Source organism: Oryctolagus cuniculus, chromosome 5, assembly GCF_964237555.1.
Source record: "Oryctolagus cuniculus chromosome 5, mOryCun1.1, whole genome shotgun sequence".
NCBI classification, from domain to species: Eukaryota; Metazoa; Chordata; class Mammalia; order Lagomorpha; family Leporidae; genus Oryctolagus; species Oryctolagus cuniculus.
This window is the reverse complement of record NC_091436.1, coordinates 167070881-167097268: the sequence shown is the minus strand read 5'-3', so window position 1 is coordinate 167097268 and position 26388 is coordinate 167070881. Positions and strand designations below refer to the sequence as shown.

General features: G+C 48.3%; 2 protein-coding genes across 5 annotated transcripts in view; both read right to left on the bottom strand.

Moving 5' to 3' along the window:
- SERPINB9 (serpin family B member 9) overlaps positions 1–26388 on the bottom strand; it is a 220342-nt gene that overhangs the window by 37568 nt on the left and 156386 nt on the right. The gene's annotated exons all lie outside the window — the stretch shown is intronic.
- SERPINB6 (serpin family B member 6) lies at positions 1085–26082 on the bottom strand. Of its 4 annotated transcripts, XM_008274283.4 has the most exons (8): positions 24923–25057; positions 12996–13069; positions 12741–12915; positions 10880–11032; positions 7370–7487; positions 6152–6294; positions 2178–2333; positions 1085–1639 (listed from the first exon to the last, which is right to left on the bottom strand). In XM_008274283.4, exons 3-8 carry the CDS (start codon positions 12903–12905, stop codon positions 1235–1237), a joined length of 1140 nt encoding a protein of 379 aa, XP_008272505.2. In that variant the 5' UTR covers positions 12906–12915; positions 12996–13069; positions 24923–25057; the 3' UTR covers positions 1085–1234. The 4 variants fall into 4 exon arrangements, with proteins under 4 accessions (XP_008272505.2, XP_008272502.3, XP_008272503.2 ...); XM_008274280.4 differs by lacking the exons at positions 12996–13069; positions 24923–25057 and adding an exon at positions 25621–26082; XM_008274281.4 differs by lacking the exon at positions 12996–13069 and having other exon boundaries at positions 24923–25074.

Here is a 26388-nt window from a genome sequence, read left to right as displayed (position 1 = left end):
CACCATTTGCCACTGCGCCATGCACCTCTACCACAACAAAGCCCTCTCCAGAGCCGAGCAGATGCTGGTGCCGTGTTCTTGGACCCCCAAACCATGAGCTACATAACTGTTTTCTTTATGAAGTATTCGGCCTCACGTTTTTTGTTTGTTATAGAAAATGGACTAAGACAAAAGACAAGTGACAAAACCAGCAAGCCCTGCCCCCACTTCTCTCTTCTGATCCCGCTCATAATTTCTGATGACGAAGCACCTTTCTGCCACCATGGCTTGGGAACTGCAGAGTGAGTGTGTGAGTAGCATCACTGAAGTGGCAGGGGCCCAGGCTCCTGTGGGCTGCAAATAGGCCACTGGAAGTCCTTCTTCCACTGTCCCCCGGAAAATGGCACAATTCTTCCACCTGAACCTGACCCACCAACTCATTCTCATACTGCTGAATGGGATGATTGCATTTCCAGCAAGGGACACAGGTGGCTGCAGACACCTTAGGCACCATTTGCTGTCGGTAATACTTGACAGGAAGGGGAGAGTCATCCAGTGTTTTCTTGTGAAGGTGTTGTAATCTGCATTCCTGCAAAGGGAAGCTGTCTGGTTGTCTCGCCCTCCGGTGGCAACGTAACATTTTCAGGAATGTGGCTAGGGCGCATTATCACTGATTGCCAGGAAAGCAGAAATGCATGTGGGAAAAGGGGCCGATTGCTCACTGGCCTGAGTTGCCTGTTCTCTCTGCATCCCAGCAAACTGCCAGAGAACACACAGAAGTCCTAGAATCCGGCTCCCTGTTGAGGGTTTTCCAGACCTGAACCTCCTTGTAGCTCTCCATTGTACTCTCACTAAACATGGGATAGGATTCCATTGGCAGTGAAAAAAAGCAAGCAACATGTATGACTTCTGCCTGGGGAAGGCACACACAGCCAGCCATGAGGACTGCTGTCGGCTCACAGCGAAGCTGCTGGATCTTCCGCACTGCAGGATGTGGGTGGGGCCTGGTCCTGAGCATGAACACAAGAGCCGGTGTGACCACAGATCAGCAGAGAGGGATGGTCTCAGCTTCTAGAAAACCATCTCACATGAAAAGACAGACACATTAGCATCCTGAACCTGGGACTCCACACAGGCCTTTATTTTTAGACTGTCACCAGCACGATGATAAGGACACTTGGGTACAGGCACACTGGACTGTCAGGAAAAGTGGGTTGGTGGGGGAAGGAGAAGGCTGTGGCAGCAGTGACCCTCCTCATGGAGAGGAGAACCGGCCACAGAACAGAATCCCGTTGGTCTTGCTGTGCTGGATGAAGAAGAGAAAGGGGCGATCAGCACAGAACTGGTTGGGGATCCTCAAACACCGCATCATCATGATGGCGGCAGTGGCAGCCGCGGCCTCTGTACCCTCCTCGTTGACCTCCACAAAGGACTTGTGCACAACCTTGGACAAGTGCAGGTTTCTCTTGGAGGACATTCCGGAGAAGTCTGCATTGGCTTGATCAAAGGCATCAGTCATACCCAGGCCACGCAGGACTTCTTCCATGTCGTAATTCTCCTCCAGTTTAAACCTAGGCAGGTAAACATCCACCTCCTCTTCATCCATCATGTCTGGCTTCGTCCATTCAACAAAGTTCTCATAAGTAAGTTCTTTTTCCACCTAGAAGAAGAGAACCGAAGGTTTTAAGACCTAGGGCAGATGTGGCCAACAGGGCCAGGTGCTACAATGGAAATAATGCTCTCTAGCAGGTGTACAGGGTGGCTGCTGCAGGCCATGTTGCTGCCTCGAAGCCAGAGAGTAAGGAGTCTCTGTTCCTCTAACTCTGCCTTTCAAATAAATCCTTCAAATAAATAAGAAGGGGGCGCTCTCTCTGCAGCACAGTGGGTTAAGCCACCTCTTGTACCACCAGCATCCCATTTAAGCATTGGTTCAAGTCTTGGCTGCTCTGCTTCTGATCCAGCGCCCTGCTAAGGTGCCTGGGAAGGCAGTGGAAGATGGCCCAAGTACTTGGGCCCCTGCCACCTGTGTGGTAGACCCAGGTGGAGCTACAGGCTTCTGACTTTGGCCACCGTTTGGGGCATGAACCAGCAGATGGAAGATCTCTGTTTGTTTGTCTCTGTAACTCTGCCTTTCAAATAAAATTTTTTTAAAAAAAGGACTCCAAGTGTGCTTCTCTGGCGTTCCCAGGGCTCATTACCGTTTTCAGGTCGATGTGCTCGTCTGGAAGCATGATGATCATGTGCAGCTCCTTGCCAACGTAGGGGAGCATCAGAATTCTGGTGAATATTTCTCCTATGTAGGTAACTTTAAAAGTAGACTTTCTAAACATCATCTGCACAGGCTTCTCCTTGTTCTGTCAAGGAAATGGACAAATGTTCAAACAAGACCCAGTAGTCACACTGGACAAATCTGAAAGCGGCTAGCTTTTGCTGCTAGAAACACTTCCTTGCTTTGGCGTCCAGGACTTCCCACCAGACCCTCCCTGCCAGCTCGTCTTCACCTTTATCTCCACACAGTAGGGGCCCAGGGCTCAAGCTCGACCCTGCTGTCCTGGTGATCTCTTTCAGTCTCACAACTCGAAACATAATCCCCAAGTCCACGGCCCCAGCAGAGACCGCCCCTCCTCTGTACTCCAGACACCGTATGCTTACCTGACACCGTATGCGTACATGAAGGCAATTCCCAATGTTACATGTACTGCTGTAGCGCTCTCTACAGATCTGCCCAGATCAGGTGAGAGTAACACCACCACCCTGCTGTCGACCCCTGTGGAGCATCCTTGACCCTGTCACTCTGCATCTAAGTCATCAGCAAGTGATACCAGCTCCCTTTAAAATGCAGCTAAAATCCAACCTGTTCTTTCTGCTGCCACTGCCGTCCACCTGGCTCTGGAAGGTCTCCATGCCAGCAGCCAGAGGGGCCCCAGAAAATTTAAGTCAGATCACACTGCTCTTTTGACTATAGACACCCTTCCTTCCCCTTGTACTAAGAGCAAAGTTGAGTCCTTAACCTGTCATCTGGACAAGAGCCTGCCCCCAGTGCCTCTCCAGTCTCAGCTCCCACACTCTGCTCATCTGCCACAGGCACAGGGGCCTCTTTGTGGTCTCTGCAGCAAAACCAACTCACTCATCGCTGGAGAGTGCACCTTTGCCTCTCTGGTTTTTACTCAGATATCACCTTTGTGGTAATGGCTTCTTTGAGAGCTCCCACCCTCAACACAATTTCTCATTCCCTTGTGTACTCTGGGCAGCACCCAGCACTGTTTAATACACTCCTTTCCTCTCATGCTGTCTGCCTCTGCCCAGCACAATATGAGCTGCTTACATAACTGGCACAGGACACAGCACAGCGCCTGTATGCAGCAGCTGCTCCATCAACATCTGCTAAATGAATGAGTGAACAAACAAGTGGGAATCTAGAAGGACTAGGCAAAATTAGTACATACTAATAGAAAAAAAAAAAGCTGCATGTGATGCAGGTGCATCCCCAGTCAGAAGGTAAAAAAGCCCCAAAGTCAGTGACTATGTTCCACTCCCAATCCTTAGATCCCAGCCCTCTGCAATTTAACACTAGCAACCCCTGCAAATGTCCTGGATGTTATGTGACCAGCACAGCCAAAGTACTGTACAGTCTCCATTTCCCTGGTAGGGCACAGTACTCTAGGGCACAGTACTCTGCATTAAGTTGGACAGCCCAAGATGTTCTGCTGTGGCTGTCTCCACCTTGTCAGCCCCCCTGAGCTGGCCCTCAGCAGCACTGGCCTCCTTGTCCTTGGCTCCCCAGTCACTTCCTTGAACCAGCAGCCAGCACGGTTTCACTCTGACTAGCAGAGCTTCGTGGAGCACACAGTGTCTGTCACAACCACTCAGCTCTGCCACTGTAGGATGAAACAGGTAAGCAAATTAAGCGTGGCTGTGTTCTGATGAAACTTTACCTAAAAAATAGTCTCCCTGCTGGCTTGGACTCAGAAGCTGTTTACTGTACTATCTTGGGGAATTTCTCCCTGTTTCCTCCAGGGCTAAAGCCCCCAGTCTTGTGATACAAAAGGATCTGGTTTTAGTAACAGGCTGATGCACTGCATACACAACTGTGTAGGCCAACTCCATTTCATTTAGAAATGAAATGAAAATTGTATCAACAAACATCCCTCCCCTGCACTGAGCTGATACAGTTAACACCCTGTGCAGTCCCATCCCCTGGCTTTCTCCACTGGTGAGACAGCAAGAGCAAACTTACTCCGCACACCCAGCAGAAGCCACACTGAGTGGCTCAGGCCCTGGTGACAGAGCGCCTTCCTTTTCTGATTACAAAGGCAGAACCTCAGGAGCGCAAGGCTGCTGCTGTCCACCCCCCGTCATTCTGCCCTTCTGCCTGGACACTGGAGGCAGAGTCTGCACCGTCCCATCCGTGAGCAGGAGGAAGGGGTCTCATGCTGAGGACAGCAGGGCAGGGAGGGAGCTAATTCCCTGACAACATGGCCCCCAGGCCACATTGTCCCCTGTCTCCACCCACCCCATACTTCCTGTTTAGGGAGACAGATGTCTCTGAACTTCTAGAGTGAGCTGGGGTTACAGCTGAATGAAGTCCCAACGTACATTTTGTTAAAGATTAGTTTCACGGAGAGAGACTTTTTTCCAGGGGAAATGAGGACAGTTGGTTTCAGAAGAAAATACATTTTTTGAGAAACTGAAGGGTCAGGCTCAAATTTGCCTGGAAGATTTAACTTAGGGTCAGTGATGAAGAATACACTGTAATCAATTTATTCTAACTGCTCTTGATTATGTACAAAAGTCTCTATGAACTAAAGAAAAGGAAAAAAATGAACTGAGGTCATTAAGATGTCGCTTCCCATACTGGAATGCCTGGGTTTGAGTCCCAGCCGTACTGATTCCAGCTTCCTGCTAGTGTGCACCCTGGGAGCCAGCAGGTGAGGGCGCAGTGCTTGTGTCCTTGCCACCCATGGGAGACCTGTTGGGCTTGAACCAGCCCTGGTTGTTACAGGCATTTGGAGAATGAACTAGCCAATGGAAGATCTTTCTGCCTTTTAAAAAGAAATGAAAACAAAAACTTTTGAGTAAACCAAAGTGGTTAAGACGCCATTTGAGATGTCAGCATCCCATACTGCAGTGCCTAGGTTTGAGCCCCAGCTTTGCTTCTGATTACAGCTTTCTGCCAGTGTGCACCCTGGGAGGTAGCAGGTAATGGCTGAAGTGCTTATGTCCTTGCCAACCACATGCGAGACCTAGATTGAGTGCCAGGCTCCTGGATTTGGCCTGGACCAGCCCCAGCTGTTGTAGGCATTTGGGGAGTAAACCAATGAATAGATGATCTCTCTGTTTTTCTCTCTCTTCCATTTAAATAAAAATGAAGATAAATTTCAAAATATTTAAAGGATTAAACAAGAGAAAGGTTAGGGCCATCAACAAATAATACCTGCAAAGTTGGGAGTGGCTAAACTCAGCCTGTTCTGTGTTCATGTCCTTTTGTTCACTTGTTTTTGGACAAAAATATGTACTTACATTATCCTTACTCTCAAAACAAGATTGAAGAGCACCCCTGGTTCAGTGTTTGCTGAGAACCAATCACAGGCCAGGCATTCGTATGACAGCTGCCTACACTCAGACTGTAGCAGCCTTCTCCCTGTGGGAAAGTAGCCATTCACCCTGCAGAGCCTGCAGGGCCATGGTGCTGGCTTGGGGAAGGGCCTAGACACCGGACCCTGAAGAGAACTATGAAGGGCATCCAAGAATGCACCCCTGGACAGCTGCAGGTGGAATGAGGAGATTGGCAGGATTCAGGTCCACAAAGAGCCTTGCACACCATATTTCAGAGTTTAAACTTTATCCCAAATGGTCTAAAAAGCCAAGAAGGACTGAATTAAGCCTGAGAAAGACACCATCAGATCTGCCACGTGCAGAACACGCTGGCATAGCATGTGACAGTATAGGGACCTGAAGAGTGCGGCCTCTCTGGATAATGCACAAAAGGAGATGAAGGGTGAGAGGCCGAGGGCTTGGTGGGGGAGTCCTTGTTGCCAGGCACCCAAGGCTGTACCCAGCTCAGGTTATACTCAATCAGGAGACTTGAGGTGGCCTTCTTGCATATTTCAGAAATCAGTGTGAACACAGGGACAATTTCTGGGAATCTCCTTTGTTTACGCATGATATTCACCTTGCTGACTTTAAACGGTCTCTCCTGGGTACGCTCCTTGTCAAACTGTTTTTCCCAATTTCCTTTGAAGTAGATGGCATTCACGAGAATCAGCCTGGTCAGTGAATTCATTGAATTTGGGGACAGCAAGTTGGTAATTTTATCTGAAATGGAGAATTAAAGAACCAGTCAGCTAAAAGAGTTTGCTGATATATCTATCAGGAATGACATTTGCAAGGTACCATCTCCTTGAATAATCAAGTATGTGGATAAAGGACTTTACTGTTCCCTAAATAGAAAGGAATATTTATCCCTAAAATAAGCAACAAAAACTTTAAAAGTTCTGATAAGGAAAATGCAGTCATTTGAATAAAATGTAAAATAAACAAGTAGATGTTAATATGTGCAGGAGAAATTCATAACACATGAGATAGAAAGGAATGATTTGTGCCTGTAACTTAAAGCATTGCTTAAAAAGATGAGTGGTTACAACATGTTCTTTAGGGGCTGGCTTTGTGGCATAGCGGGGGAAGCCACTGTCTGCAACGTGAACATCATGTGAGTGCTGGTTCGAGTCCTGGCTGCTCCACTTCCAATCCAGCTCCCTGATAATGGCCTGGAAAAGCAGCAGAAGATGGCCCGAGTACTTGAGCCCCTGCACCCACATGGGAGACCTGGAAGAAGCTCCTGGCTTCAGCCTGGCACAGCCCCGGCTGTTGTGACCATTTGGGGAGTGAACCAGCGAATAGAAGAGCTCTCTGTGTCTCTTCCTCTCTCTTTGTAGCTCTGCATTTCAAATAAATAAGACAAATCTTTTTTCAAAAAAATTATCCTTTAAAGAACAGTTTAAATTAAGAGCCACAGGCAGATGAGACTTGGCTGGGCAACCTGACAGGGCATGGAAACCAGGGCATGAGCTACACCACACCATGCAACAGCTCGAGGTCTGCCATGCAAATGCTTCTTTATGCTGTTTGTGAAAAGAAAGATTAAGTATGGATTGTTCCAGAAGAGAAGTTCTGAATATTGAGAGACATCACAGATGCAGATTGATGAGAAAGAGAACAAGTCACAAGTTGACTATTTCACAAGTTGGCTGTTTCACAAGTGGGTTTGTAGAATTTGCAGTTTAGAAGGAACAGCAGTCATTCCTATTTACACACGATCCTCTTGTGAAGGATTGTGAAGGAACTGACAGTAAAACGTTACAGTATTGTGAAAGCAACAATACACGTTCACCTTCTGTCATTTTGGCCACCCAGCTGTTGATGTGTTTTCTGGACTCCTCTGTGGAGTTCATGAAGTCCAGCTCTTCCAACTCTGCTTGGTAGAACTTTTGGCAGGAATCTTTAAAAGTCTGGGATACAGAGAGCAAGTTACTCACATGGCTACAAAAATCATAACATCAACTGCTCACTTCTTTAGGGCCTCAAGGCACAAAGTCGATAATCATGATTCACAGATTGTAATTTCTAAAGAAATATGAAGTTGAAACCCAACTTCTCAATATTCAGCAATATTTAATCTTAGCATATAAACTGAGCATAATGGTCTCGATATCAAATGAACCTCACAAGTTGCTGGGTCCTAGAAGGGGATGGCTGGGGATCTGGGAGGTGACTGACCCTGAGATACAGTGACTACAGAGTGCATCTGACCAAGCCCAGCAGGTGCTGAGTGAGGGGTAGCCCTGCAGGAACCACAACCGCAAACTCAAGACGCAGAGCACGGGAGAGGGAGGAACTCCACAGCGGCTCGTCCACCACAGCTCCTCATGATGATGGAAACGCTCCAGGTCAGTGTTGTCCAAAACAGTGCCGCAGCGCTGCTGAGTACCCGAGACACAGCTGCGGCATCTGGGAGCTGAGTGGTTCTCTCCATTTCCATTTTAATTAAGTGCACTGTGACTTAAATAGCTGTGTGTCCATTGGTTGTGCTGGATGGGTCAACAGTGAGCAACTCTCAAAACCAATTCATACTATTTTGCTAATAAATCCTATTAAGTGATAATGGTATTGGTGAACACCTATATTATGCCATATTAAAGTGAGAAATTCGATGGAAAATAAATGAGCGGAAATAACTTGTTAGGTAGTGGGCCAGTGTTGTGGCACAGAGGGTTAAGCCACTGCTTTCAGCACCAGCATCCAATATCAGTGCTGGTTCAAGTCCTGGCTACTCTGCCTTCTATCCAGTCCCATGATGATGTGCCGTGGAAAGCAATGGAAGATAGCCCAAGTGCCCGAGCTACTGCCACCCATGTAGGAGACCTGGACAGAGTTCTAGGCTCTTGGCTTCAGCATGGCCCAGCCCTGGCTGTTTGCAGCCATTTAGAGTTAGCCAGCAGATGGAAGATGTCTGTCTTTCTATCTTTCTCTCTCTCTTTCTCTGTCACTCCAGATGTCAAATAAATGAAAATCTTTAAAAAATTAAATTAACTTGTTAACATTGTTGACAATGCACTATGAAGAATTCTGTAATCTTTCTTCTGAATAGCTATGGCTAAATATTTAATTCTACTCTTGAGAACTGTTTTTATATATTGGGATTTTTAGTTTCTCCTTCAATGTAGCCTTAGACGATGTGACACAGTAGAAGACCTGTTCTGTGATTTATTAGCTGTAAGGCCTTAGAGAAGTCCATCAATGTCTCAAGGCCTCCAACAAGGAGACAGCGATAGCTCCATCTCATAGTGCTACTTGGAGGACTAGATTAATTATTGTCATGACTCCTGTCTTACATATTGAGCAACATGATGTTGTTCAATTCTCAGCATGTTGCTGGCATTTGACTACATTCCTTTGACACCAATTCATTTTAAGACAATTACATGAGAACCTGAAACTAGTTTGAAAACTTATGGGAAAAAAAATCATAGAAAAGAATAAGCTTAATATCCCAACATGTACAAGAACTCTTAGAAATCAATAAGAAAAAAGGGATGCAGCCCAATATAAAATGACAGAATATATAAACAGAATTTGCAAAAACAAAAAAACCCCACAGTCTATGTATCCTTTATCCAAAATGCTCAGGATTAGAAATGTTTCAGATTTCAGATGTTTGGATTAAGGATGCTCAATCTAGATGTGCTCCAAGAACATAAGAAAAGTTATTCAGTCTCATAAACAAGCAAATTTAACAGGTTAATAACTTGTAGCGTTGATAGTGGGTAGAAATGGGCATTAAAAGTTTAAAACTGTGCTTCCTTCCTCCCTTGTAATCCATCTTGGGCCAACATATGCACATAGGTTGCACATATGCAGCATATGGGGCGGTGTCGTGGCACAGTGGGTTAAGCCTGCATCCCCTATCTGGAGTGCAGGTTCAGGTCCCAGCTGTTCTGCTTCCATTACAGCTTCCAGCTAATACACCTGAGAAGGCAGTGGATAATGCTTCTGTCACCCATGTGAGAGACCTGGATGAGTTCCTGGCTCCTGGCATAGGCCTGCTGCAGCCCTGGCTTTTGAGGGCATTTGAGGAGTGAACTGGGGGATAGAAAATATCCCTCTCTGCCTCTGTGTCACTCTGCCTTTCAAGTAGATACACTAAAAAAAATCACATATAAAACATGCATTGTCTATAATGGTCTAAATTGTGTTTGACTTAAATGCCCATCAGTTAGAATGGTTTATCATATTCGGATCCATCAATTCTTAGGGATTATCAATGGTTAAAAAAGTGTGAGAGAGAGATACAATTTAGGGCACTTCAAAAATTTTGTGAAAAAAAAAAGTTAAAAATAAGCGTATTTTGTTGTAAAAATTTTTTGAAATCATGCATAGTATTTTTTTCTTTCTTTTTTTACTTTTTTTCTTTTTGACAGACAGAGTGGACAGTGAGAAAGAGAGAGAGAGACAGAGAGAAAGGTCTTCCTTTGCCGTTGGTTCACCCTCCAATGGCCACCACAGCTGGCGCGCTGCAGCTGGTGCACCACGCTGATCCGAAGGCAGGAGCCAGGTGCTTATCCTGGTCTCCCATGGGGTGCAGGGCCCAAGCACTTGGGCCATCCTCCACTGCCTTCCCGGGCCACAGCAGAGAGCTGGACTGGAAGAGGGGCAACCGGGACAGAATCCGGTGCCTCAACCGGGACTAGAACCCGGTGTGCCGGCGCTACTAGGCGGAGGATTAGCCTGTTGAGCCGCGGCGCCGGCTCATGCATAGTATTTTCATGATACATATTTCTCACCAGCTTTCTGAAGACCCCTCATATGTATGGATTTCAATTTTTTTTCTGCACCAAGATAAGCTTCTATTTCAATTCCATTTTCCATAGACTTTTTGAAGTGCCCTCATATGCTGAGATGCAAAGAATAAAAGAACAAATTATGAAACAATATGTATGGCATAATAGCATTATGGTGAGGAAAAATCCACAAAAGTTTGTATGTATGCAGAAAGACACACATCAAGTCCTTTAATTTAATTTTAAGTTAATTAAAAGCCCTTATCCAGGCAGGGGAAGAGAGGGGTGATGGGTGTGGAGAGAGGTTGATGAGGACCTTTGCTTCGCCTGCTTTATTTGCACAGCAAGAATGTACACAAAAATACTTTTTGTTTACTTCATGATATAAACATTACTTACATAATTTTTGTTTATTTCATGAAAAGCATCATGACAGTCTGTGAGCAAAGAGAACCTGGGAGAACTGTCGCCCTCCTCTGTATTTATGCTGCATTTATGCTGCAGCCCGTAGTCCCCTGGTCTCCACCACCTTTGCTCAGTGAAAACCAGCAAGTGCAACTTACTGAGAGGAATTCCCATGTCTTCTCTCCAAAGAGTCGGTTGGCTGTTCTAAGCAGGTACTGCATGCCTGGCCTGTTCACTTCGGTGAGAAGTGACTGGAAGCCCTGGTGAACATCACCAGCTCCGCCACCCTGGGTTTTATTTAAAGAAAGTGCCTGCAATCCAAGACAGAATGAAAACACAATTTCAGAAGATGAGTACAACATGAAACTCGGACTAACAACTGTGCTGATGGGTCCTGTTGCAGCTCGTCCAACTGCAGGTGTCAGGTGTCTTCACACCCCTCCCTGCACCTTGTCAGCACTGGTATGAGAAGTGCCCTCCACTGTCCAGGCTCTGCATGCTCACTACTGGCAGCTGGGCTGCAAACAAGGCTGCCCACCACCCCTCCTACCTCTGCAAATGGAGGCCACTCCTGACATAAAGTGGAGTCTCTCCCCTGCCCTTGGAGCTAGGCTGAGTCCATCATTGGCTCTGACCAGCAGATTTCAGCAGACTGATGCCGTTCCACATCTGGACTCCTAAGCAGCTGCCACACCTGCTCTCTTGTGTGCCATCCACCATGATGGAAGGAAGCCAAGTTAGCTGGCTGGAGACCCCATGGAGGGCCCCAAAGAAGGTGCCACCACAAGGGGAGAGTTGCTTGGAGAACTGAGGCTTCAGCCAACAGCCAGCCCTGATGTTCTAGGCTGGAGAGAGGCCTTCTCGGACCTCCCAGCACAGCTTCCTGCTGAAACAGCTGCACAGGTGACCCCAGCTAGCACCATGTTGAGCAGAACTGGTCAAGCCACAAACTCTGAGAAACAATGTACCTCTGTTATTTCTAGCCACTAAGTTTTGGGAGGATTTGTTTCACAGCCACAGATGGTGGAGATCTTCCAGGATAAAAACCTAAGACATGGGGCTCTGGCTTGTAGTCCGGAGACTGTATTGTGCCTCCCATACCTCCTGCTGTGGAACACCCTGTGTCCCCTCACACTCCCTATGTTAAAGCCCTAACCCCTAGAACCTCAAAATATGACCATATTTGGATAGGGTCTTTAAAGAGATAATTAAGTTAGAGGCAGATCATCAGTGTGGGACTTAATTTGATCTGACTGAGGTTCTTGAGAGGAGATGAGGACATGGACACAACTGCAGGACCAGGAGAGAGGTCTCAGGAGAAACCACCCTGCTGACACCTTGATCTGGGACCCAACCTGCAGTAACTGTGGTTCCAGCCACCCAGTTGGTGGTATTTGTTACACAGCTCTTGCACACTGGCACACCTCCTCACATCACTCCCAAAGGGACTGTGCACTACAGTTGCCCCTGCCTGCCTCACCATCACATGTCAGGGGGTTAGAGGAGGCAGACTGTCCCTTTAGTTCACAAATCTCTGAAGAGCCTCTACCGGTCCCGTTCTGGGACTCCCATCCTGAGTGTCTGACCCCCTGAAAGGATGAGACTTCAGGGTTCTGGGAGGGCTGGGGTCCGAGTACCTTACCTGAGGGAGGATGGGGAACTGTATGGGGCCAAAGGGCTGACAGTGGGGGCTCCTGGGTAGCCTGGATGAGCCATGCCTTGGTGTTCAAGTCCCAGTTGAAGAGCAGGTGACAATCCCCCAGAGAATCAGAGGACTCAGACTGAGACACACTCAGGCTATGTGGTGATAAAACCATTTACTCCTCTGAGTCAAACACACTCTCTCTGTCCCCAGGATACAGATGTGGCATATCCTTTTTTGTCAGCTCTCTACCCACACCCTGTGGTGTCAACCTTCAGTTTCTGTCAGGAGCAATCCCTGTGTGATTGAGGATGTAGAGGACTTGATTGACAGCAGACAGCATTTCCTGACATGTCTTCCTGACATGGGTTAGGTACCTGGGTCATCTGAGCTGCGGTGTTGCCCTTTGCCCCCATCAGGACCATGGCCAGGGCTGCAGAGATGCTCATGGGCGAGAAAAACACATTTTTCGAGCTGTCTTCACCCAGCGTTTTCAAAAGGGTTAGGGCGAAGGTGCCATTTGCTTCTGAGAGAGCATCCATAATGGCAAGCCTGGAATGGCAGACCACAATCAGTAGCACATAGAGAAGGCTGGCACATCACCACATCTCCACTCTCCCCATGATACTCACCGTAATCCCAGGGCCTGCAAGCAAGTGGGGGCACCCAGAACCCTGTCTGAGTCTTTTCCAAATTACTTCGTGTGCTTCCAGTGTTAAGTGAAAAACAGAGAGTCATGGTTAGAGACTGTCCTCTTTTGTGGGAACTTGCACTTGTGCATATGGTGAAAGCATGAGAGGTGGCACATGTGGCTCTTCCTTGGAGTCACTTCCCAGGGGGGAGAAGGTGTTTCTGGCTTTTGCTTCATGTCTGCATTCTCTGGTGTGTTCTGGTGTATTATGGGTACTGTTTTATCATTTGAATATCATCCAAAGATGATAAATTATCTCACAGTGTTTTTGTGGTGTGAGAGAAGGGATCCCATTTGGGGGTAACCAAAGCCTTAAAAGACAATCCAAGGGGCTGGTGTTGTGGCATAGTGGGTTGGGATACTGCCTGCAATGCCAGCATCCTATATGGGCACCAGTTCAAGTCCAGCTGCACCATTTCTGACATAGCTCTCTGCTAGTGCACATAGGGAAAGCAGCAGAAGATGGCCCAAGTGTTTGGGCCCCCAGTACCCATGTGGGAGACTGGATAAAGCTCTTGACTCTTGGCTTTTGTCTGGCCCAGTGCTGATTGTTGGGGCCATTTGGAGAGTGAACCATCCCATGGAAGTTCTCTGTCTCTGTAACTCTGCCTTTCAAACAAACAAATCTTAAAATGTAATAGCCTTACAAACAAGTACCCTTTGACCCTCAGTTCTCCTAGGAAACAGGCATGTGGCAAAGCCTGGATCTGAGGCCATGCTCTGAGGGACCCCCCCCGCCAAGCCTCAGGCATGGCATGCCTTCATCATCCTGGACCATGAGAGCACACGACTGTGTGTTCTCTGCTCCTCAGCCTCGTCTCCCAGCAGGCTGGGTGTGTGCCCATCTCCACTTCCAGGCCCAGGCCCAGAGGTCAGGGCTTCCACAGCCTCTGTGGAGCAGGCTCCAGCGCAGGAAGCCAGCAGGGCCACAAGGGCAGGCTGCAGACGGGCTGTATTCTGTCAGCAGTGAGTCACAAATGGTGATGGCAGCAGGCCTTCAGAGACACCTGTTGTCAGCTCCTTGCTTCACAGCAGGAAAAGCAAAGTGACGGAGCCCAGCTAAGGAGCAGACAGCATCACTTGGGCCCAGAGGCCTTTCAGCTCCTATTCAAGAAGTCCTGACTTCAGGAAGTGACTGAAGGAATTAGGGGAGAGAAAAAGAGGCAGTTTTGTTTGTTTGTTTAAAAAGCATTGTGTTAAGCTACTGCTTGGCACATCTGTATCCCTTATAGGAATGCTGGTTTGAGTCCCATCTGCTCCATGATTCAGTCTAGCTTCCTGCTGATGTGCCAGCAAGGCAGCTGCTGATGGCCTGAGGACTTGGGTGCCCACTCTGCTCAGGGAGTGATTGGGAATGTTTTAGAATTTCTGTGTTTTCACCTACATGGGAGACCCAGATGGAGTTCCTGGCTCCTGGCTTCAGCCTGGCCTATCACTGGCTGTTGTGGGCATTTGGCAAATGAACTTTTGGATAGAAGTGTGCTCTCTCACTCTCTCTCTAACTCTGCCTTATAAATAAATAAATACATTTTTTAAAAGAAAAAAGTCCAGACAGAAGGTACAGAAATGTGGCAGAACAAGCTGGGGAGGGTGGTGGCTGTGGGAAGCAGAACCTGTCTGCTGTGACATGGTTCACAAATATTTACTAAATTCTCCTGTCCCCAGTGAAGGATGTTGCATTCTAGGACCTTCCCAGTGGCTCCCCAGGCAGTGGGTGGGAACCCCCAGAACATGTACAAGGAGCAGCAAGAGTTGGTGCACCCTGGAGTGCACAGGAGAAGGAAAGAGGCACCCAACTGAAGGGCCTGTGAAGACAATGAAAACTGCCAGATCTCCACGTGGTTAACCGGCTGTCTGAATAAGGGCCCAGAGACATTCCAGGTGCTAATCCTTGGAACCTATCAATGTGCCCTCAAACAGCAAAAGAGACTTTGAAGCTGTGTCTAAGGATCTTGAAACAGGAGATTATTCTGGATCATTCCAAAGACCCCTAAACGCAATGATAGATTTCCTCATCACAGGGAGGATCAACCCAGCAAAAGGAACCTCAGGTAGACAGGCAACCTGGACAAAAGAGTTCAGTTGGGAATAGCGAAGAGTTGAAAAGTGGCATGAAAATCATAGGGACACCCCAGGAAATACAAGTGAAGAGAACTTTCAACGATAAGGAGGAATCATATGAACAGCTTTGAACAAAGTCCATGGATCAAAGGAGCTCACTGCAAGAGTTGATGTGTGTTTGTTGCTAGCGACAGCCATAGTTGGCCATCTGTGCTGGCCTCGGTGCCTTGTCTTATCTGATATACCACAGGGCAGTGGTACTTCTTATGATAAGCCCTGCTAGCTCTGTTTGCAAGGTGTAGTGACACCTGCAGATGTTTTGTGGTGCAGGCATGACAACTTCTTCTTTACTGCCCACCCTACTGTATTTTGATTAGGGGTTTTCATTGTGCACTGCCCTGGGAAGCAGAGATCTGACACTATAGAAGACTCCAGGGTGAAGAATGAAGCAAGATGCCTCTGTGGACTGTGAAAACAGCCATGGTTTGAATGTATTGCCCAAGGGTTCACTGTTGACATTTCATCCCCATTGCTGCACAATAAGAGGATGGAAACTTAATCCAACTACAGTGTTAAGAGGTGGGGTCCTTGGAGGATGATTAGGATTAAAGACATCAGGTGGGCATCCCCATAATTGGCTCCACTAGAAGAGCAAGAGACATCAGAAGACATATACATACATGCACACTTCTGTGTCTCACCATGTGATGTCCTGTGACCCTGTCAGCGTGAAGGCCATCACCAGATATGGTCTCTTGAACCACCTCAACTGTGAGCTAAATAGGCCCCAGCCTCAGGTATGCCTGGCCCTGCCGAGGCCCTGATTTTGGCTCAGTAAGACTGCAGACTCCTGACCTCCAGAATGCTGATAAAAATCATGTGTTGTCCTATGCCATTGAGTTAGTGGGTACTTGTTACAGCAGCCACAGGAAACTCACACAACAGCTAACATACATGCTTAAGTCTTGCTCACTATCCTTGCTTCAATATTTTGCTTGCCAGTTGCTCTTTGTTCATTATAAAAACCAGGTGGAGCCTGGGCAGTGCTGGTTTGCTAAGACTCCATACACATCTAAGATTATTCATCCTTAATGACAGTACAATAGAATGGATGCATTACTCAAGTCCTTTTGGATCCTTTAATAATCAGAAATAACTCCAGGACTTTGCAGAGCCATGGGAATATCAGTGCAGACAAAGGTAGTCATGACATGAAACCAAGCAAAATTGTGCCTACTTGTGGTCCTTCAGATTCTAGGTCAGCAAGAGCTACCTGTTCATCAGTTTCAGCAAACACTGGGTAAAACAGGGAATTTCTGAAGTCAGAATTAAGAATAGAAGTGGTACAGATTCAAGACTCAAATATCTGCCAACTCCTCACTGCACTGGGTCTTTTGGGACACATGTGACTGTCCCTAAGACGGTTCAGCTCACCAAGGGAGGCTGCCGGGCAGGACAGCTCCTCAGTGACTGGGAAAAGGACCAGGGTTGTCACCCACGCAGCTGGCCTGGGGAAGGGCCAGGACTGCTTACCACCAGCACACATTTCCCCCTTAAACATCGAAGGATTCTCAATTCCAGTGGAAATGCCAACCCGGGAAAGGCCATCAACGAAGCTCTCTGTCTCTAGTAAAGCCCTAAATCATCGGTCAGATGCAACCTTTATGTCAATAACCTCAGGAAAGGCAAAGCTGCCTTCTCCTCACCTGAAGACACACCTGCCAGGTCAGCACCGTCTGCCCAGCACACAGTTCACCATCTGGGGCCAAAACCAGGGCATGTCCTTTTCATCATGTCAGAGGGATTTCATGCTCAAAGACCTGATTTCTGACATGAACCCTCTCACCTGGTACCTGTGTTCCCTTTCCTCTCCACATTCAGTAATCATTAACATCAAGTGCAGAACAAAGAGCAAAAACATAGCTCAATTTTCAAAGCCCACAGTGAGGTCAGGAATAACGTTCCATTTTTCAATAGGGGTTGACTGCTGATAGCCATGGACAGTAGAATTATACTCATTTTCTATATTTAAAATATTGCTAAATCAAAAAGATACAAACCAGTGAAGCTCTGGGGGTTTATCCAGGAGCTACAGGAGAATCTATTGGTGGAAAATATGTGAATTGTGAAATTCACTGAGCAGCCCACTCCTGGCAAAGGCCCTTAGGTCAGAAAGGAGGTTTCCCTAAGAAGACAAGAACCATCCACTTCAGCAGCCGTCATGACAGTTGGTGACAAAACGTTAACAGAGAAGCAGAGCTGCTAGCCAGTGCTGGTGGTAACTGTTGTGACAGCTCTGGTCAAGGCAAATACAACTCATGAAACAAGAAGGAGAATTATCAAGAGGAGACAAAGTGAACCTGGTTAGCAAACTATTTAATAGTTAATCTGAAAAAAAAATAGAATTAATGAAATACCCTGGAAACTGGTAAGAGATTACAGTAAAATGGGGTCCAAAGAAAGTTGATAAAGCAGACTCCAGTAGAAGGATGTGCAAAGGACTTCAGCAAATTTACAAAAGAAAAAAATCCTAATCACCATATAAAAAAGCTTACATGTCAAAGAAAAATAATAAATATTATTTTCTGGACAAAACAGTGTGCCAGGTCCTATATTAGCACTTTTCTTGAATGATCTTACAACTCTATGAGGTAGGTGCTGTTAACCTCTGCATTCTACAAGCCAAGAAACTATGCCTTAACTCTTAAGTTTCTTGCTCCCAGAGGGCCCACACCTACAGGTAGCAGAGTAAGGGCTGGAGACCGGATCTGTATGGCTCTTAGTCACTGTGGCACAGTCTTTCCCCTAAAAGGGGAGAACATTCAAGATGGGGAGCAAATTAAAACATGAGCTTCATAAGTACAAAAAGCATTCATCTCCAGTACTGACTAAATGGGATAATCATTCCTTCATCTACTAAGCAGTGATACTGTGAATTGGAGTGTAATTAGAATTATGTACAAAATATAAATAAAGTAGAGGAATGAAGGAGCGGGCATTTGGCCTAGTGGTTAAGACATCCACATTCCCACAAGGGAGTTCCTGGGTTCAATTCCCAGTTCCAGCTCCTGACTCCAGGTCCCTGCTACTGCAGACCCTCAGAGGCAGTGGTGATGCCACAAGTGACTGGGCCCCTGCCACCCATGTGGGAGATGTGAATTTTGTTCCCAGATTGGGAAGTGAACTAGCAGATGGGAGTTCTCTCTCTCTCTCTCTCAAATCAATAAATAATTTTAAATAAATAAAAGAATGAAGAAAAAAATGCCATGAAGACATCCATACCATCTGAATAAAAAAAAAACTCACTTCCAAGAATTTCATTGAGTATAAAGCTCTCAGGTACTAATCAAAATATTATGCATAAAAATAACTATGGCCACAGAGAAAAATCTTCAAATGCTAATAACAAAGAACCAGTCAGATTCTGTCACATTCATGAAAGGATATTAGTAGAAGTATTCATTTTTAATAATCACAGTCATATGACGGAAAGGTACAAAATTATTTTTTCTGAAATATTTAAGCATTGGTGACTTTTTTTTGAAAGAGGTTTTTTGTTTTTTTGTTTTTTTTTTTTTAATTTGGTAGATGAACAGAGAGAGTTCTCATCTGCTGGTTCACTCCCTAAATGCCTATAACGTCCAGGGTTGGGCAGAGCCAAAGCTGGTAGCCAGGAACTCAGCCCAGGTTTCCTATGCAGGTGGCAGGGACCCAATCACTTGACGTGCTGCCTCCCTGGTGTATAATAGCAGGAAGCTTGAACTGGGAGTGGACACAGGACTCAGATCCGGGCACTCTAATATGGGGTGCATTAACCACGAGGCCATACTCCTGCACAACACTGGTAACATTTTAATGTCAGATTTCACTAATCTTTGGAAACATTTGAACTTCCATTTATCTGATAAATCAGAACTAAAAAAGCTCATAATCTTGTCTCCTAAAACTTCCAAACATGTTTAAACATACCCAAAAGAGTAAAGTGATTTTTTAAAAACTTACTTCTACACCTCTACTTAAATCCATCCAAAGGTACTAATATTAATGTATTTAATTTATATTTGGTGTATCTTTGTATGCCTTTCCTACAGTAATAATAATGTGCACTTTAATGATTTCCTGAGATTAATCAGAAGTAACATGTCCCTCTCCACAAAGATAAGAGGGTGCGGCTGCCTGGTTCATGGTTATTATCCCATCCCAGCTGCTGCTTGGCACAGGGTGTTCACTCTTTGTAGATAAGCACATTTGACCTGATAGGAAGCTCTAGCCGCAATCCCACCGTCATTAGGATTTTACAAAGTCTTGGCCAAACGCCAAGTTTCAGTTCCTTGTAGCCTGGTGTGTTACAACGGAATATGATCTGAGTTTTCCTCCATCTCATTTGCAGAGCTCCACATTCTATCATGTGGGTTGGCACTAGGTCTTTCAGCTTAAATGTTAGGCCTGTAAGTTGATTTGTGTAACTCTTAGGCTTGTTAACCCAGGAACCAGTAATAACCACTTTTGTAAAGCAATCCTAGATGTAATGTCTGAATTTATGTCTTTTTATTTATGTTTTGAAGAGCAGAAAGAGAGAAACAGACTAAGAGAGCTCCCTTGTGCTTGTTCATTCTCCAAATGCCTGGACCAGGCTGAGACCAGGAGCCGAGGTCTTGATCCAGGTCTCCTAAATGGATGGCACAGCCCCGAGTCCTGAGCCATCGTCTGCTCTCTCCCACAGTATGTATTTGCAGGGAGCTGGAATTGGGAATGGAGTTCAGGCACTCTGAAATGGATGTGGGTATCTTAACCATTAGGCCAAACACCTGTCCCTTTGGGGCCTTTTTAAAGCTTGTCATTTGTCTCATCTGAATACATTACTGGACTCAGCCTTTTTACACATATAGCTCAGTTAACTGATGCTTGTTTTCTCCACGGTATCCACACTTTCCTAATGTGGTTAGTGGAAATACACAAATTGGTGGCTTTTTCTCCAGATGCTGGTCTCAGATACTGGTTTTAGGGGTTGGCGCTGTGGAGTAGTGGGTAAAGCCACTGCCTGCAATGCCGGCATTTCATATGGGAGCCAGTTCGAGTCCTGGCTGCTCCACTTCCCATCCAGCTCTCTGCTGTGGCCTGGGAAAGCAGTAGAAGATGGCCCAAGTGCTTGGGCCCCTGCAAGCACGTGGGAGACCCAGAAGAAGCTCCTGGGTCCTGGCATTTTTTTTTTTTTTTTTTTTTTTGACAGGCAGAGTGGACAGTGAGAGAGAGACAGAGAGAAAGGTCTTCCTTTTGCTGTTGGTTCACCCTCCAATGGCCGCTGCGGCCAGGTGCTTCTCCTGGTCTCCCATGCAGGTGCAGGGCCCAAGCACTTGGGCCATCCTCCAATGCACTCCCAGGCCATAGCAGAGAGCTGGCCTGGAAGAGGGGCAACCAGGACAGAATCCGGTGCCCCGACCGGGACTAGAACCCGGGGTGCCAGTGCCGCAGGCAGAGGATTAGCCTATTGAGCTGCGGCGCTGGCTGGTCCTGACATTTTAACCACAGCTCCAGCCATTGCAGCCAACTGGGAAGGGAACCAGTTGAATGGAAGACACCTCTCTCTTTCTCTCTCTCTGCCTCTCCTTCTCTGTGTAACTCTGACTTTCAAATAAATAAATCTTAAAAAAAAATATTTGCTTTATGGCAATAACTGGATTTTACAGGCTCAATTAAATTATTTTGTAGTACATAGTATCAGCCTTCTGATTTTTTTAATGAAGAAGAAGAGTTATAAAGAACAAAAACAACCTGAATACTCAGAGAGCAAATGAGTTTTGGTGCTGCCACTATTGTTGGGCACATCAGTGGCAAACCTGGATAGATGTTTCCTTCTCAGCCTCTCATATATCACGCTGTAAATTAGATCCCTGTTTCAAGCTCTGTTACACCCACTCTTTCTTTCTTTCTTTTTTCTTTTTTTTTCTTTTTTTTTTTTGGACAGGCAGAGTTAGACTGAGAGAGAGAGGCAGAGAGGAGAAAGGTCTTCCTTCCGTTGGTTCACCCCCCAAATGGCTGCTATGGCCTGCGCGCTGCGCTGATCTGCAGCCAGGAGCCAGGTGCTTCCTCCTGGTCTCCCATGCGGGTGCAGGGCCCAAGCACTTGGGCCATCCTCCACTGCCTTCCCGGGCCACAGCAGAGAGCTGGACTGGAAGAGGGGCAACCCAGACAGAATCCAGTGCCCTGACTGGGACTAGAACCTGGGGTACCGGCGCTGCAGGCGGAGGATTAACCTAGTGAGCTGCAGCACTGGCTCCTCTTCTAAAAACACACCTTTACCTAGGGGCATTGCTCTGGGCTACAGTTGCCCCGCTCCTCTGTCTTTATACACAGCAGCTGCAGTGCCAGTGTCCAGCAGCCACACTATCTACACGATCCCATTGTGGACCCACTGCTCTGCAGTGCGCTGCATAGCTGCCTCTTCTGGAATATCCTTACGCCCTTCCTAGGATGGAACAAACTGTCCAGTAACTTTTTTTTAAAGACTATCTGAGAGGCAGAATTACAGACAGAGGGAGGGAGACACAGAGAGAAAGGTCTTCTGTCCCCTGGTTCACTCCCCAGATGGCTGCAAAGGCCAGAGCTGCGCCAATCTGAAGCCAGGAGCTTCTCCCAGGTCCCCCATGCAGGTGCAGGGGCCCAAGCACTTGGGCCATCTTCCACTACTTTCCCAGGCCAGAGCAGAGGGCTGGATTGGAACTGAAGCAGCTGGGACTCAAAGCAGTACCCATATGGGCTGTTGGCGCCATAGGCAGAGGCTTAGCCTGCTACGCCACAGCGCCAGCCCCCCCAATAACTTTCTAAGAGCACAGAAAATTCTGATGTCCTGCATGTCTGAAAGCACCTTCATTCTACCATCTTGTATGACTGAGGGTGTGGCGGGGTCCCTGGGGATTTCTGAGGCGTCATATCGTGGCTCCCCAGCTGCCAGCTTGCTCCTGGCAAGTCTGATGACATTCTGCCCCTGGTTGTGTTGACATGCACTCCCAACCCCACTCCTTGGGAGCTTTGAAGCCTGACCCCATCCCTGACATTCAGAAACCTCACAGTGATGGACCTCTGGGGGCACAGTTTCTTCCTTTCACTAGGCATTGCACCCGCCCTTTCAATCTAGCAATGTAAGAGGTTTCTTTCCCACTCTAGGAAAAATGTTCAAGGCACTTGCTCATTCCCCTCAAACTGACCCTCTGTTCTTTTTCTGTACTTCCTATTAGTCAGGTACTAACACCCGTCTGGGACTTCCCAACCTTCTTCCTATCAGGGCACAAACAGAAAATGCTTTGACTACGGCACTTTGGGGCAAGGCTGCTCCTAGCAGAGGTGAGTGGCGGAGAGCTCCACCACCCTGCTCAGCCCTCCAGCCACCCAGAGTGGAGGGTTCCAAGTCCCCCCCAGGCACACGTTAGGAATCTTGCCTCTGATTTTCTTCCTTCTCTTGCATTTTCCACCACAATAACCTCATTCTGTTTTCCAGAAAATAGTCAAGACTTCACCTTCCAGTTCTTCTGCTGATTTGGGAGTTAATCTTCAGCTATTATATTTTCAATCTCCAAGGATTCTTATTCTCTGGTATCCCTTCTTCACAGTCTCGGGTTCTAATTTCTCAGAGAATATCAACTGTAGTTCCATTGAGTTCTCTTCTCTGCCCTCATTGTCTTTCTCTGGGGTCCTTTTGTTATTGTGGTTGGTGTGTGCTTTATTTTCTGTAGATCTCTCTCTTCTATACCTGAGTTTCCCAGAACTGCCTGATGACCCTTGGGTGTTAGTCCATATTTAAGAAGAAAATACAAAACGCTGTGGAAATTCGGGTCATGTGCAGGAGGTGTCAGCTGGTGACTTCCCTGCGTGCAGTCACAGGGGTCAGAACTGGCACGTGGAGGAAGCTCCAGGTCTGGCGGCTGGGCGTGCCCTAGAAGCAGGTGGAGGAGGAGTGGGGGGGGGGGGTTCATGCTGGACCACAGCCCCCCATTCCAGCAGTGCTGGCTCCTCCATGGACACTGAGCTCCCTCCTCTAGACACTGTCCTCCTCCAGCAATCTGCGGTCTCCGCTTGCCTCCTCTCTGATCTTTGTCCTCGTTCCTAGTGATGCAAAAAGCTCCTTGACTATTGTCTTAGCCAGGTTTTATGAGAAAGGAGTTAAACACAAATGGTTACAAGTACGCAAACCATGTGGTCAGCAGAATCAACCCATATTGGAATACTAAAAGCTGTATTTCTTCAGTTATTTAGTCCCTCTTTTAATCATCAGATATGTGCCAAGCATTGAGCATAGATTATTGAAATCCTTGTTTGTCTTGAAACTTGCATTTGAAAGTCACCTTCCACTGAATAGTCATAATCATAAAACAGTTTTCACTTTACAATAATATATAAATTTTAACAATTATAAAAAGATTAAAAAGGTCCTGAGCTTAAAAGAAAAATAAACCCAGATTTAAACTTTACCACTTACTAAGACATTTCCAATAGCAAAGAAAATTTTAGACAGTCTAGTGAGATTGTCAGAGTGAAGCTGCTGTCTTGTGAATGTGTCTTACAAGGATGCCTGTTTCCCAGCTCAGACTGCAAACTCGATGCCCGGCAGTGGGTTTCCAACACCTGCCTCTTCAGCTGCAGTATATAACAACATAGCCAAGTGCCCTTACATGCACATGACAAATTCATTGTATATTCTAAAATTATTTACTGCTTTAAAAGCAGGATCTTTGAATATAAAAACAGTATTTAATCACAGACTGATACTAAGTTTTCTTAATGACTGGTTTGATATATATTTTAAAAAATTTATCCTAGGGTCGTTTGTGCCTCACAGCATCCCCAGTAACTGTGCTAATCCTCTTTGTGGTGTCACTACTGAATTGTGCTGCTTTACTTCTTCGATGTCTTCATTCCCTACACAATCTGGACCACTCAAAGTCACTGTCAGGGACACCTGAGCCCCTGCTTTATCCCACCTTCGTTTTCTTGAGGGAGGCTGTCTGGTGGGGGTGGGGGGGGGTGCGTGCATGTGTGTGTGTGCATCTGCTGTGTGTCTACTATGGAAACAGGGGAATTATACATTCTTTTCCTGCTTCCGATGCCTGGGCTGAATCCCAGGTCCAGCAAGCTTGGAAATGGAAGGCATGGGGTCTTCAGTGGGCCCGCACAGCCTCCACGTGGGTGCTCTTACCAGAAATACAGAAAAGAATGTTGATTCTGTACACTGATTTCACTCTACTGCTACTGGTTTGAGTTAACTGTAATACTCTGAGTTGTAATAAAACGCCTTGGGCTGGAATTGGCCTTATACAATTTTAAGAACTTAGTTTACATGGCCAAGTGTCACCCAAAGTGTACCCTTTCACTGTGACGGCACCCAGTGACAGGGGTGCAGTGACTCGGCGGTCACGAGGCACAGTGACACACCGGCACATGCTGACAGCAGCAGCCGCTCGCCTCAGCCCGGCACTACCAGGCACTTAGTACTTCCAAGCCCCTCGCCTAGCCCTAAACCACAGCAGGCAGGAGGCAGGCAGCCTGGGGGCACAGTCTTCCCGGTGCCACCACGCCCAGCCGCGCCTGACCCAGCTTCCCGACTGACGGCACGCAGATGCTCCTGCCCCACACGTCTGCTTTCAGGGAGAAAAAAGGGAAGAAATGCCAACTTCAAGTAGACCCAAATGGGACCCAACTTTCTCCCGGCCCTCTTAGCTCTAAGACACCAGATCATGGTTCGTTTTGCCTGCGGTGAGTTTAGTTTACAATAAATAAAGACAGAGCAGCAAGGGGGCGCGCAGTGGTCCTCACGGTTATCAGCGCAGCCTGAGCGACCTCCAGACTTGCGAATTCGCCAGTCCAGAGCGCAGGCCGGCCTGGGGTCCGCTTTCCACGCCGGCACCGGCACCGACTCCGCCGCCGCCAGCCCTCCGGCGTCCCCAACGCCCGGCGTCACGAGCCCGCGCGCGCCCTCTCGGTCGCGGGGCGGGAGTGGTCACCTGCGGCCAGGAGCGTCCCCTGCCGTCGCTCCGGGGGGCGGGGACCACCTGCGGCGGCGGGTTGGGTGGGGGCCGCCCGCGGCCGCGGGAGGCTGGGGGCGCGGGGATCACCTGTGGCCCAAGGCCCCGGCGCAGCAGCCCGGCCGACTCCACGCCGCCCCCATCCCGCGCCGGCCGCCTTTGCCTTTCCCCCGCGCGCTGGGGCCTGCACGCCCCCGATCCGGGCGGGTCTCGGCGTCACGGGCCCGGCCGGCGGGCCAAACAGCTCCCCCGCGGCCGCCACCGGGCTCCAGGAGGGAATCCGAGCCCGGACGCTCTCGCCCCATCCCCCGTCCGGGGCTGCAGGGGTCACGGCTCCGCGCAGCGGTCACGCCCCGCTCCTCCGGGCGCTGAGGTCCCCGCGTCCCAGGCCCAGCACTCGCCCCGGGCTTGCCCAGCAGCGCCTGCCCGTCCCCGTCCCCGTCCCGGAGACCCTCGCTTGCCACAGCGGGTCCCGCAACAGGCACCTACCGCAGAGTCGCGCGACACGGCCGGCAGCTGGAGGAGCAGCGGGAATGAGGCGCCAGAGCCGCCCTGGGCCTCAAATACCGGCGGGCTGGACTGCGGGCGGAGCCGGGGACGCGGGCCAGGGCGCCGGGGCGGGGCAGGAAGCGCGGGAAGGGAGAGGCTCCCAGGTGTGCGCCAGGTAAACGCCACCGCACTCGGACCCCTGCCCCCGCCGGCCCCCGCCGGCCATCTGCGCGTCTGCAGGCTCCAGCCGGCCGCTGGCCACCGAGAGGCCGCGCGTCCTTTCTGCGCGACCGGGGAGGAGGACCCGAGCGGCGGCCCTCCCGAAGTTTCCCGACAGGGGGCGACCGTGCGCCGCTCCAGCAAGATGGTCGCGGTGCCCCTGGAGAGACCGCAGAGTACGAAGGCCTCGCTGACCACGAAGGCCTCGCTGACCACGAAGGTGCCGGCTCCTGGTACAGGACAGTGAGAGCAGAAGCTAAAAAGGCGCAAGGCCCTCCCATCACCTCTTGTGTTCAAGCCTCCGACGATAGACAGATCATACAAAAGATGAAACCCAGTCTGCCTTCTGGGAGCAGCCTCGGGCCATTCCAGGGGCTCAGGGGCCTGGAGGGGGCGTGCTAGCCCGTCTAAAACGAGCCCGGGGACAGCCTGTGGCCAGCAGGTTAAGCTAGGCTGCCAGCTGCCGTCCCTTCTGCGCACCAGTTCTCCGATCTGGCTCCTGCCAGTGATCCTGGGAAAGCAGTCGAGGATGTCCCAAGAGCTTGGGCC